General features: G+C 37.7%; 1 protein-coding gene across 14 annotated transcripts in view; it reads right to left on the bottom strand.

Moving 5' to 3' along the window:
• utrn (utrophin) overlaps window positions 1-12,779 on the bottom strand; it is a 184,098-nt gene that overhangs the window by 50,066 nt on the left and 121,253 nt on the right. For 10 of the 14 annotated variants that reach the window (XM_008397714.3, XM_008397715.3, XM_081602374.1 and 7 more), the window contains 5 exons: window positions 12,012-12,141; window positions 9,137-9,408; window positions 6,948-7,094; window positions 3,768-3,846; window positions 1,917-1,977 (listed from right to left, as the gene is read on the bottom strand). In XM_008397714.3, coding sequence (XP_008395936.2) covers window positions 1,917-1,977; window positions 3,768-3,846; window positions 6,948-7,094; window positions 9,137-9,408; window positions 12,012-12,141 — 689 coding nt within the window. The remainder of the gene's footprint in view (window positions 1-1,916; window positions 1,978-3,767; window positions 3,847-6,947; window positions 7,095-9,136; window positions 9,409-12,011; window positions 12,142-12,779) is intronic. The other 4 variants (XM_081602376.1, XM_008397708.3, XM_008397710.3 and 1 more) reach the window with 1 other exon arrangement.

Raw genomic sequence — 12,779 nt, 5'->3', positions numbered from 1 at the left:
TGTAGGCACTTAGTTTTTAAGGGTATCAAAAAAACGACAACTGGATTCTTTCTAGAATGCCATTTCTTTTAAATGCAGAAAACCGTGTGTCATTTCATGCATGGCTTTTGGGATCTGAATACTAACGGGGCGCACTGTAAGGTGCCGTGCTCCTGTCTCACTGTGGGTGTCTGTTTACTGACTTGAAGCCTTACTACAGCTGGAGTTCATCTGCATCTTCATGTTTATCTAACCAAGCATGAGCGTTTGCATCACTGCTCCATGTGCCTTTGTATGCAAGGTTTTGTTTTGCTTGAACTGCGTTGCCCACACGTGTTTTGTTTGTGCACACGTGTTCTGTCAGTGTGACAGATGTAGGTTCACTGGCTGGGCGCATCTGTGATCACAGGCAGTTGTTTTTTTCTCGGTTTTGTTTTTTGTTCCAAACGTATGAACTGGTCCTGCGAGCCCTGTCGGGCTTTAATCTCTCATCGCCTCCAGCGTCAAGCTGCTGCAGACACAAGCACAAGCAGGTGTCAGCCAATTTTTAGGACTCTATCCTGTTTTTAAGTTTCTGAATGGGGGTGGGGGGGAAATCCTACATTCCTAAGGAGGAAAATCATTTTCTGATCTACAAAGAATCTAGCAATGTGTCTGTTATATGCCTTGGAATTTTAAATAAAAGTATCAGTCTTATAAAACGTTTTGCATCACTCCAGCATCTTCTGATTGCTGAAGCTTTTCTGAAAGGTAGTACAACATGTAAGCTGTGGTTTAAAGCAGATATCTAAAACTCTGATATGAAGTTTTCTCTTCGAGTCAGCCAAAAATCATGTAGAGTTCAGATTCAGTTGTAAAGTAGTTCACTGGCACAAGTCCTATCCCCAGATAATGAAACTTCAACATCTTTAAGCCCGACATTTGCAGAGGAGCAGAAAGAGCTGCACCTGTGAGAGAGTATCTGCACCCATTTGAGCAGAAATGCAAGATTTGTTTGGAATGGCAAAGATTGTGATGGGGAGCAAAATATTAACCTGGAGGCATTAGAGTCATTGTTACACTTAAAAAACCTGTTGTAAAATACAATTATTATGAAGGAGGCATATTTTTTTAAAGTGAATCAGGAATGTTCAGGTGAAACATCTGAACTTTAACATATCCAGGAGCATTTTCCTGAATAAAAAGTCCCTAACTACAAGAAAAATAAAATATGTGCATGTGTCATGCTAAGAACATGGTTGCCCCATCAAAACTTCCTACTTTCTTTGTCTTTTCCTGGTAGGAAAAGGAGTCATTTTTTACATGACACTTTGTACCAATCATGCTTCAATGTGTGGCTGGATTGGGGGTTTTTGTACCTATTTTAACACCAGATAATGTCAGGGAATCTTTTATACTCTCCTCATTCATCGTTCTGTGGAAGTGTGGATTTGAGCATCCGAGTCACGGTTTTATCAGGGCCCATAATTTATTGTAGCAAACTGGTTTGAAAGCCCATCAGAGAAGCGATCATCAGGGATGAAACGAGCACAATCAGACTTCAAAATGGCAATTTTCAGTGGCATTCTTAAATTATTACTTATTAATGTAAGAGCTTAGCGAATACTCTGATTGTTGTGGTAAAAAAGCAAGAACGTTTTACTCCTGTATCAATCTCCAACATAACAGTCAAAAATCTTCAAGACAATATAAGACAGTTGTTAATGCTAATTGCCAACATAAGCTGCCAAACATATTTTAAAATGTCAAATGTCATAACTTTATCTTTGCTTGAAAAAAAGCACAGTGTCTTGTCTCTGAAATAAAACTGAATAGCAACAAATTTCTGCATCTCTAGAAAATGCCCGAGCTGATGAGTAATGAGAGTTACCACTTCATATTTTACTGGGACATGAATATATTTTAAACATGCACTGAATTAATTTTTTCATACATACTTGATGTAGTAGGGAACCTTGTTCTGAGAGACTGCACGTTGCCAGGGGAGCTGTACAGATGCTGCAAAGAAAAGAAAAATTAAAAAAAGACGAGGAGATTAAATTCAAGAAGCAGCTCAAATTGAAAAACCATCCTAGTAAACACCGCACACTCTATAGTAATCATTTCAGTGTTGAAGCCTGACTTTAAATAAGCTCCACATTATCATAATGATGCAGAAACACATTTTAATATCTGTTGCGGTGCTAAATCCGGTTAAACAGCAGCGCTCGAGAAGTTCTCCTCTGGAGCAATAAGCAGGAGAAATTTGGTGTGATTTATCGCCATACCACTTTCCCTCCTCCGCGACACAGCTTCACTCTCAGATAGAGAGATGAAAAGACGGTAAGAGAAAGAGATTAAGCAAGATTGGGAGATATACGAGATGAATAGAGCACGATAAGAACGCGGTACTTTATTGATCCCCGAGGGAATATTAAGCTACTAGTGTAATGAGAGCGAATGTGTGATGGAGGAGATAGTGTCACAGTGTCACGAAGATGAAAGACGGCTGGTATTTTGTCTGGTCTACTTTGCTGAGCTCTCAGCAGCACTTGCTCAGTAAATTTGTGTCTGGCGGTGACGCAGCGGGGTGACTGAACACCTGCTCTGGATCACACGCGGAGCATTTAGTCTCCGTGCCTGACAGCCAGTAAAGAGTATCAGGTGGAACTCGAAGAACTCTGATGGATGGACGATTATGAAAAATGAAGAAAGAAAGGAGAGAGAGGAGGAAGAGAAAGGCTGCTTTGTTTAATATTTCCACATCTGTCTTTCCGCTGTGGAGGTTTGTGTCCAGCTTTCTGTACAGAACTAATGACCACTTGAAAGAAGGAGTAACAGGAGGGAGTCAGTAAAGATGTCATTAAGCATTGCATTATTAAAAAGTAAAGTGTTAGATCTGCAGACTGTGAGGGAGAGTCTCAGAGGCCAACTAGTAAATCTGGGAAAAGAAAAACAAATTCACCTTTTTATTGCACACAGCTTTGAGTTCAAGTATATTTATTTAAAGGGTAAAAAAAAATCACTTGAGTATTTTATTTTATTTTATACTAGACTCACAATCACAAAATGTTCTGTTCAAACTGCTACTGTTGCTAAGTACTCTAACATGGTCCATAGCATCACAGGAGCAATACCGTACTAAACAGTAATCACAAGCTCCTTCTTCTACATGTTTATCTTTTAATTAAGACAATTGTGAATATTTTCACTGATAATTGATGTCTAATTTGTTTGGTTACTTATTGATATTCCATTTGGAAAAATAAATAAATAAAAAATTGAAGGTCCACAATGATGACCTCAATAACTTAATGCATATAAGTACTTTCTGTCAGAAACTGTTTTACTAGGTACATTTTTCCAAGAAGACAAATCAGTAGAGTTCAAGTGCATCTGACCAAAGCACAAAGTCCTTTAAAGTCTCAGTGCAGCTGAGGAAATTTTACATCTTTACACTTGTATTGGTGGAGAGAAAATATGTGAGAAAATGTGCTTTTTGCATAACAAGCTGCCATGAAGGTAGAAATAAATGGTTGTTATGGAGAAAACACATGTGGCGTACTGGTATGTTAACATTTCTTTTTCCTTTCAGTAGTTTATAAGAGAAACTTAATTTAAACTTCCTACCCACACTGACCTAAACACTAATTAATCAGTCACAAATATTTCTTGTTTTTACAAGCAGTGGCATTGGTGGTTTTGTAAAAAGCATAAAATAAAGATAATTGCAGAAGGAAGTCTGTAAAGATGAGACAGCCCAAGGCACCCAGTGTTTATTACTGCCTTTAAAGTGTAGTTTTACTCACTGGAGAGGAAATGCTGAGAGGAGGGGCCAAAGTCCCTGTGCGCTTCCTGAAGGAGTTTCAGTCTGTCCTCCACCGCTACCTTTAAAAGGATGAAGCATAAAGGAATAGACAGTGAGCTGGAACCATAAAAACTCAACTTTACAGTTAACTGGACTTTATGCCATGGTTGGAGTGAAGTATATATAATTATAGAGCAATTAAAGAAGAAAGGGATTTTCTGTAAAAAAAAAATCCCCAACTCAAAAAATGTTTCTCTAACAGAAGAAGAACAAAAAGTATTTATTGTACAATTTTAAAATATTTCAGGAATTTTAAAATACACCATCCATTTTTATCATAAAAAAAAATCTATTCCAAATTGCTCAGTGAGAAACACAAATAAGCAACACGCTGGTGATTCACAAGCTCTCGTCTCTTACCAAAAAAGAATCTTACTTTTTGTTCCAGCTCAGTCTGCAAGTGGGCAGAAACTACAGAGCAATCAAAACACCATAAAATAAAGTTTTCCTGCTGTCTTTCAGGGGAAAAAAACCCAGATATGTAGGTCTGTGTGAAGGCTAACCTAAGCAAACAAAATGTTGTCAGGCATCAATCAGTCAAGACAGTGCATTTTCGCCAAACTTGCAATTCTTTCGGGGCTGCTTCAAATTGACAATGGCATGGCCAGCTACGCATGATGAGAGCTTGTCAAGATCAACAATCTTTGACCAGCTGCAAAGCAGAGCTCTGCCAGGGCCACAAACTACCCCAATCATTATGTGAAGGCAGGACAGGCACAGCATGAATTATCACACAGTGCAAAACCTCCAGACAGTCGCAACAAAAATGAAGAAATAAATAATAAAAACAGATCATTACTCTATTACATGTTTTCCTTGATTTTCAGAACTTGAAAATCAATCAAAAATAATTTTTAAAGTTAAAGACTTTATTTGATTGTTAATTGCCTCCCAGAGTTAATCTAATGGGGGTATTTCAAAGTTTTTTTTTTATTTATTCTGGACATTTAATTATTTTCAGACTTTAAACTTCTTGGGCTCAATTTGTTGGTTGAGTCAAACTTTAATGAATTGCAAAATACTGAACAGAGATTTTTATTTTTATTTTTCAAACAGTTTGAGAAACATTAAATCTAATTTGTGAATTTTATTTGTGAAAACATAAAATATATCATTTTTAGTGCTTTTTCCCCCTGGCCAAATTAGATTGAGTCATAAAAAAACCACTTCGATAGGCTGGTCAAAAAGAGACTGAACACTTATTACAGACAAATGGCAATTTATTACAGTAATTGTTTTCTAAAACCATAAAAACCCTTCTAGTCTCAATCTAGGATTCTTCTTTTATCACTTCCAACAAACTGCATATATATATATTAATCTATATATATATATTTATTTATTTATTTTTATTGCACATTTCATGTCCCGTACATCAGTTTGATACTAGAAGAAGGAAACATAGGTCATATCTCCTTTCTAAAATAAGGGAAACTATTACTGAGTTAGAAATATGCAAGGCTGGAAGCGACTATGGATAAAAGCCAATTGTGCAGAGTTTATTAAACTGGGAAGGACATCCTGATGTTAGAGAACAATGAATATTTGTGGTTGGCCTTGTGAGCCCCTTCAGTATTAGCAATCTTTAGAAACCTCCATCAAGCTACTGCAAACCATAAGGACCCTCCAGAACCATTCAATCCAATTAGAAATGCTACCTCAAAAGAAAGGTTTTGGACAAAAGTAGTTTTTAAAGGTTATGCTTACCAAGAAACATTAAGCACAAACATTCAACTCAAGGATATTACAAAAATATTAGGATTATTATCAAGAAACTAAATAAAAGTTTGTTATTGCTACAGTCAATCACAACTTCAAAACAAAATGTTTCTGTCAACTTTTATATCGATGGAATAAAATGTGAAGCTACATGCTCAATCACATGCGTCACTCATAAAAAACTCCTGTCAGAGCCTTGTATTGACATCTCAGTCGGCGCACCTGAGGTCCGCTGTACATGGCGGTCTGTTTGCTTTGCCTCATTTCTGTGAGTGGCAGCATAGTGAGCCTTGCACATCTGCACAGATATGACAGCCAGCTCACAGATGTCCACACTGTGATCCTGGTAATGGGCACAAAAATGGCCGGTAGTCATGCCTCTTGTTTTTTTCTTTTTTCAGCTGCTAATGACTTTTTGCTTACTGTACCACAGAGAGACAGATGGTGCCAGTCTGCATATGAAACCAAATCATCAGGCCACGCAGTCGGACCGGGCTTATTAGTGAAGCCATTGCCTTCCTGCAGGCTGAAACAAAACAAGACCAAAAAGGGCCAGTCCAATAAAAAACGCTGTCATTGTCCGCCTCATTGTGTGACTTATGATCACTTTAATGGAAAAAAAAAAAAAAAAGACAATTAATGGGAGCCTGTGCAGTGTGTGGAAATATCACATTACTACTATTTAGTCCAGCTTGACAGTTTTCCCCCTGAGGCAGAGTCACACTTAGACAGAATAACTTGAACCGCTTCCCTCCCAACCCCCCAAGATGGCTTTTTCACCGAGCTCTTGCTGCATCTTTGATACATTTATTCGGCCACATCTTTGACTAATTTATCTAATCCGAGCCTGCTGGGGGGCAACACTGTCTTTGAAATCAATTTCTGTAAAAATAGAGTCATAACTGGACACCAAAGGAATCACCACAACATTTTAACCTGTTCTCAGGGATTCTTCCCAATGCAAGGCCCCATTTACTAAAACTTCGGCAAGAACGTCTTACATTGCTCACAAAAAAAAAACTGCAGTATTTCAATCTCTAATTCCCAACAAACCCCCTTCCCTTCTCGCATGATGACTAGTAGCAAAATGGATTTCCCTTCAGGGCTAGACACGTTCCAGTCTGAGAAAGCTCAGCAGGCACCGCAGCGGATCAGACCAAGACTATCAAGCTTGTGGAGAACCAGAGATGTGACTGGTGTGCTGCGAGAACAACATCCACTGATGTGCAGAGACAAAAGTGCTGCACAAACGACACAGTCAAATTGTTGTAAAGCATGAAATAGAGAAAAAGATAACACAGGCAGACAGCAGGAGACACTCAAATGCACTGCAGAAGGAAAAACCGAAGACACAATTTTAAAAAATTGCAAAAATAAAAAACAACATAAGTATTTAAAATACCTGCAGACTCTTCCATCTCATGTTGAGTTGGTCCAGTTGTCTGGAGGCAGTAGAAGACAGCTGGATGTCCAGCGGTGTGAGCTCAGTGGCAAGCTCGTTGACTACCCGGACATCCTGACGGAGGGGGGCGATCTCCTCCCTGAAGGCCTGCAGGCAGGGCGATGAACCATAATTATTATTTAATCTCGCCACAGTGGTTGTCAACCTCACATTTATGTCTGTGAAGCTGCACAGCATTCTGGAAAAGACTAAACAGCCCCCTGGTTGCCATGAAAATGAACATAATGAAAGGAAAACAAAACTCTCAAACCTCTGAGGTGTACAGAGAAAATGTGAATCTGACTAAAATTGACTTTTTCCTTGGCCATGCTCACTGCTGTCATTTTTCTTCTTGTTAAGAAATTGTCTTCAGTCTCTGAGAAGAGACATCGTTGAATTGATGAGTGGTGCAAAGTAATGACTGAATCAGCAAACCGAAGGCAAAAGCAAACAGAGGGGAACTTTGTTGTTGAGACAGAAAAAGGAACGCAGCCTGTAAAAATTCAGATAAAACTTCAGCACCCTTCACTCTGACTGACACCACTGATAAAGATATGTAAAAATACTGAAAGCAGATGTATTTTCTATTGTGGTAACAAAACCTCTGAAAAAAAATTGGAAACATCCAGCCTTTGGTCTGGTAGTGGGGTACCAATACTACTACAATTACCTTAATTTACCTTTAGCACCTTACTTAATCTCTTAGTCTCTTTCTTGCTCTTCTCTTCAACTCAGCCTGCAGGTTTTTAATCCACTGTTCCACGTTTATGTGGTGTACAACATTGTGTGCTTTATGTTGGTAGCCCCAAGTCTTTCATTTGTTTTTACATGTAAACAAACCATCTCTTGCAGTTAAATATGGATAAACATATCTATAAAAACATCCTCTTTTTTATGTTTAACACAGAATAATCTTTGATGTTGGCTGTAGATGAAGCACTTAGGATTGAAGTGAACGACAGAGATGTTTTTTGTAAAAATTAGCTGTTTAAGCACAAGCAAACATTGTATATAATGATCTGTGAGCAACGTAGTTGTTTCACTCCCTCATGTGTTTGGCTGGTGGCAGAGAGCAGAGGGCAGCCTTGTTTAATGATCGGGTAATGAGATCCAACAGCGCCGGATAACAGGAGTTAAAGTATGTTGAACACTCCCTTTGAGAGTAAACTTCACGGATAATTATTACAAAAAAAACCCCACAAGATTCAAAACATAAAGCCACCTAGTTTCATTTGGTGAGGAAGCAAAAAAAGCTGAACATGCATCAGTGTTGCTATGACAACCTGCTTTTCTGCTTTTAGTTTACTGATTAAAAACAATAAACTATATATACACCATTCACATTGGGGGTTGAAGCATTTTTATGTAGAAGATTTTAAAAAGTATGTTTTTATCTTTTTTTAATCTTTTTTTCCCCAAATCTCTTTCTCTTTCTTACTGTTTATTCAATGTCACATGCTGTTTTTATTTTTTCTTTAATTATGTAAAGCACCTTGAAATGCCTTGCTGCTGAAATGTGCTATACAAATAAAATTTGATTGATTGATTGAAAAAATTTTCTCTAAAATTCAGTGATTGTAAAGAGGTAAACAGAGAAAGTTTTCTCTCCCAGCTGCTATTTTTGCTTAAGGCATTGTGAATAAAAGCCACTGGCTGTAAAAATATTCCCCCAAAAGGTCCTTGATGTCTTGTACTCTTAGAAGTTTCCCTGGGTAATTGGAAGAGAAACAAGTCTATAATGTTGCAGATCTTATAAAACAGAAGGCACGGATTATGAGTTAAAAACCTCTAGAGTATTTGATTAACTCAAGAAAAGACGAGTATAAACAACAAATGATTGTGCTACTTTGCCAGAGGTAGTCAAATTGTTTCACTAATGTCTCTTAGTGTGAAATATCCTATTTTAAAAGGGAATACTGTTTTTTAAAGGTTTTTTCACAACTTTACCAAGGTTGGCAATAATAGTGAAACTACATGTTTCACAGGGAGGCGGATTCTTGCAGGATTTCATACATTATTCACAATCAAGCTGCTGCTGAATGATTCATTGAAAAACATAACCATTTGTATTTTTGCATGTCATCCTGGAAGTTTACCTGACAATGTCTTCCAAACCATAAATAAGAAACCGCAGAGGTCAACAAACTCACTGATGTCTTATCGATGTGGTCCTGAAGAGAGTCGATGAGCAGGTCGCCCACCGGCTGCCAGGTAGCTTTGGTCTCCTCTGCTCGTGTCAAATGCAGGTCGAGTTGGTCCATGGAGCTCTGCAGGTCCTGGAGTCGCTCCAGAGCTTGCTCCACCTGAGCCTGCCAGCCTCCCACGTGGCCCTTCAGCCGCTCCCACCGCTCCCTCACCTCCCCAGTCTGCTTGCGGATGGCTCGGGCCAGTCCTCGGGCCTTCTCCTCTGGGGTGGGTTCTGCTGAAATGTCAGGAAAAAAATACATAGTCAATGAAAAAAAAAAAAAAATTCTAATGTTTTTAGCTTATTGAAACGTTCTACTTTGTAATGAGAGTGACATCTTTAACAACTACACCAGCTTTTTATTTTTCAAAACATGTACAGCACTTTTAACAAATGTTATTTCAGTTTGATTTGAATGGAAAATAGATGCAGGAAGTCATGTTTTTCTAAATTTTGGACAACTCTGGAAAAGGGCTTTTGTTCAAAAGTGACAGTGTGCATTGATGAATATTTTAAATTACACAAAGTCCCACATTTGCCGCCTGAGGATGAGTTTCCATTGCCCTCCTCCCAAGAGGTATAGGCGAAGCAATCTAAATATTTTAAATACATTTAAAAAAACATGAACATCAAAAACAAGGCACACATGACATTCTAGGGATCAAAATAATCAAATTTCATATATCCACATTATTTATAGTAATATCACAATTAAGATTCACTGTTTTAAGAGGTGAAGGACAGAGATATCTTCTGTCCAATCCTGGGTTATAAAAAAAGCTCCAAAAAAGCTTTTCTGGTCAAACTAAAATGTACTTTTGTTAACCTGTGGTTTATAACCAGAGACAATGCATGTAAAAGCACAAAAATCTCTTCCTCCATCTACATTTTTACTAAGTTGTAACACAAAAGTTGCACTCTACGAAAAAAAAAAAAAAAACCTCTAGTTAAAATTAAATCCCAAAAAATGAGCCACAGTTTAAGAAGACAAAGTTCATCAGCTACCTCTTGTTTTTAACATTACTTTTTGCTGCAGGTTCAAACGTAAAAATGACTAAATAGCCAACTCAAAACCTCAACTCATTCTGCAACAGCACATGGCATAATAAGGCCGCAACCATCCTTAAATTTTGATAAGTGGAGCGTGTAATGTGAAATTTGTGCTCTCTAGCAGGTTTGAGAAAATATCACCAGAAAGAATTTGAATGCAGAAAAATAAGTAGCAAAAAAAAAAAAATCTGAAGAAACGGCGAAGAACGGGAGCAGAAGGCAGCCATGATGAAAGTGGCCAGAAGAAAATAAAAAAGAGAGAAAGAGGTAAAGAGCAAGCAGGAAGGGTGAGTGGATAGGGTAATTGCAAAGATCAGATGATGCCACCAAGGAGGAAAAGGCTGGCAGACGTGATAACTGCTCCCTAAATACCGTTTTAACTGCTGAGAAAGATGAGCAGCTTTTATGATGTCTAAGGTCTCATCTCCTGTGTGGTGACTGAAAAAATCATTCTTCACCTGTTGCAACTCAGTAATCTTTCTCTTTTTTCCTCCTCAGCCAGATCCCTACATGCACACAAGTTCTCCCAGTTAGAGTGGAATAACAAAAAAAATCTAGCATTAAGGTTAGTGAGAAAATGTAGTTTTAAGCAATTTGCTTAACTAATTGGAAATCACAGAAAGCAGAAACATTGGATTGGCTTAAGTTTTTTTTATATAAATTTCAGTTTCAGATGAAATGTGCTGATGAGATGAAAGAGGTGATGTACTTTTTATTTCTGACTTTCTAGACATTTATTGTCGATTTACTGAGAGTTGGGGGGAAAAAAGGCATCAAAAAGTTGCCAAGTCTTAAAAAAGGGAAAAAAGAAATAAAAGGGCAAAGGTTGCTTTGTGTAAAAATGTTATAAGATTTATGTCCAAAATAACTTCTTTCATTATTATTGACTGCAACATCTCACAAAAATGTATGGGTAAAGTCATTCCCAGGAGAGTTTACACAAAGGGATAATAATTATATCCATAACTGTTCGTCATGGACAAACATCCATCTATCACATCAATACAGTCATGCCAGTTTAAACAAACAAAAATCTTTCCAGATTCAATCACGAAGAGATAAAAAAAGATCTAATGTGATTGTATTTCCCTTACAGAATATATAATCCCTTATCTACCTTATGTCAGGGGAATGCGGCTCTCTCAAAGTCAAAACTATCTGGTGTGAGATAAGGGTAGCACTTCCTATTACAGCTTGGTAATTAGATGGGGTGACTGCTCTGAAATAAAACTACAATATTTGGACAAGAAAGGAAGGAAGGACCAAATGAAGTAAAGCTGGGATGACATAATGGAGGAAGGACATAGAAGTGTACGGAGAGGATAGAAGGAAAGAAGGACACGTGGAACATAAGGAAGGAAAAAAGGAAACAAAGAATAAAGGACAGAAGGAAAAGGACAACTTTTAACAACGCAGTAAGGAAATAACTTCTGGGAATAGAGATGTTTTTCCAGAATCTTATTTTTATCGTCCATATTTATCCAGACCTCACAGTAATCACATTTAATATGGAATATTAAATTATTAATAAACTTGTTACAACTCCATGCTGCCAGACAGTAACATTTGTATTATTTCTATTAGCAATGATTATTTCCCAATTATTAACCTTTTCATTATCAAAGTATCATCACAGTGTAAGCTTCTTATTAATGAACTGCTTTAGACTGTGGCACCATAATAAGCCACTTAGATCTACCCAAACTGAGGAAGCCAAAAATGACAAAAAAATTGAGAATCAGGTATTTAAAAAAGTAAAAATAAAAAAAATAAAAAAATAGGCAGCTAACCAGTCTTTGGCTGCAGATTTTTCCGTGGCTCTCCAGGTCCCTCAATGGGTTGGTCAGCGAGAAACATCCTGGCCTGGTCCAAAGTGCTGATTACCAAATGCTCGCGTTCCTTCAGTTCAGAGCAAAGAGTCTGCAGGAGAAACAAAAGAGAAAGAGACTTCAGTACCTAAAAAAAAGTTTGTTTATGACAAAAACAAAGCAGTAATACAGTAATTTGAAAAAAAAAAAAAAGGAGGAAAGCAGCTACATCTCGGCACAAGTATGCAGACACCACCCAGATGTTTTCCAGAAGTCTGTGAATTGGATAAGTGATGCACAGAAAAATAAGGAAGTGAACTTGAACAGATTATTACCATAAAATCCAGAGATAATGTCACTTCTCTTGATCTCCGTTTCACAGATGTGCTGAAACTCTGACACGGTTTGTCAGGGTACAATTGCTCTTTTACATATCTATCTACTATAAATATTTACATATCTATCTATGCACACACATGCACACACTTACACTGTGCATGACATGGTGGGCCTTCATTGCTTACTGGAGTGTAGGATTGCTTTCTCAAGAGAGCCGTGTAGCTGAAGACACCGAAGCAAGTTCTTTAAATTGGATGATTCACTTTGATAAAGTGGCACACTCATTAAAACAACAAAGGCTGCAAAAATAGGATGCCAAAAATCATCTGGCCAGTCAACACTGAGCAATGACCAGATTACAACACACTGGATTTACACTGATGACACAATCTATGAGAAGCTGTAAATGCA

Source organism: Poecilia reticulata, chromosome 21, assembly GCF_904066995.2.
Source record: "Poecilia reticulata chromosome 21, P_reticulata-male-v2, whole genome shotgun sequence".
Lineage (NCBI taxonomy): Eukaryota > Metazoa > Chordata > Actinopteri > Cyprinodontiformes > Poeciliidae > Poecilia > Poecilia reticulata.
Note: the sequence above shows the minus strand (reverse complement) of the source record. Positions and strands in the feature narration are given on the sequence as shown.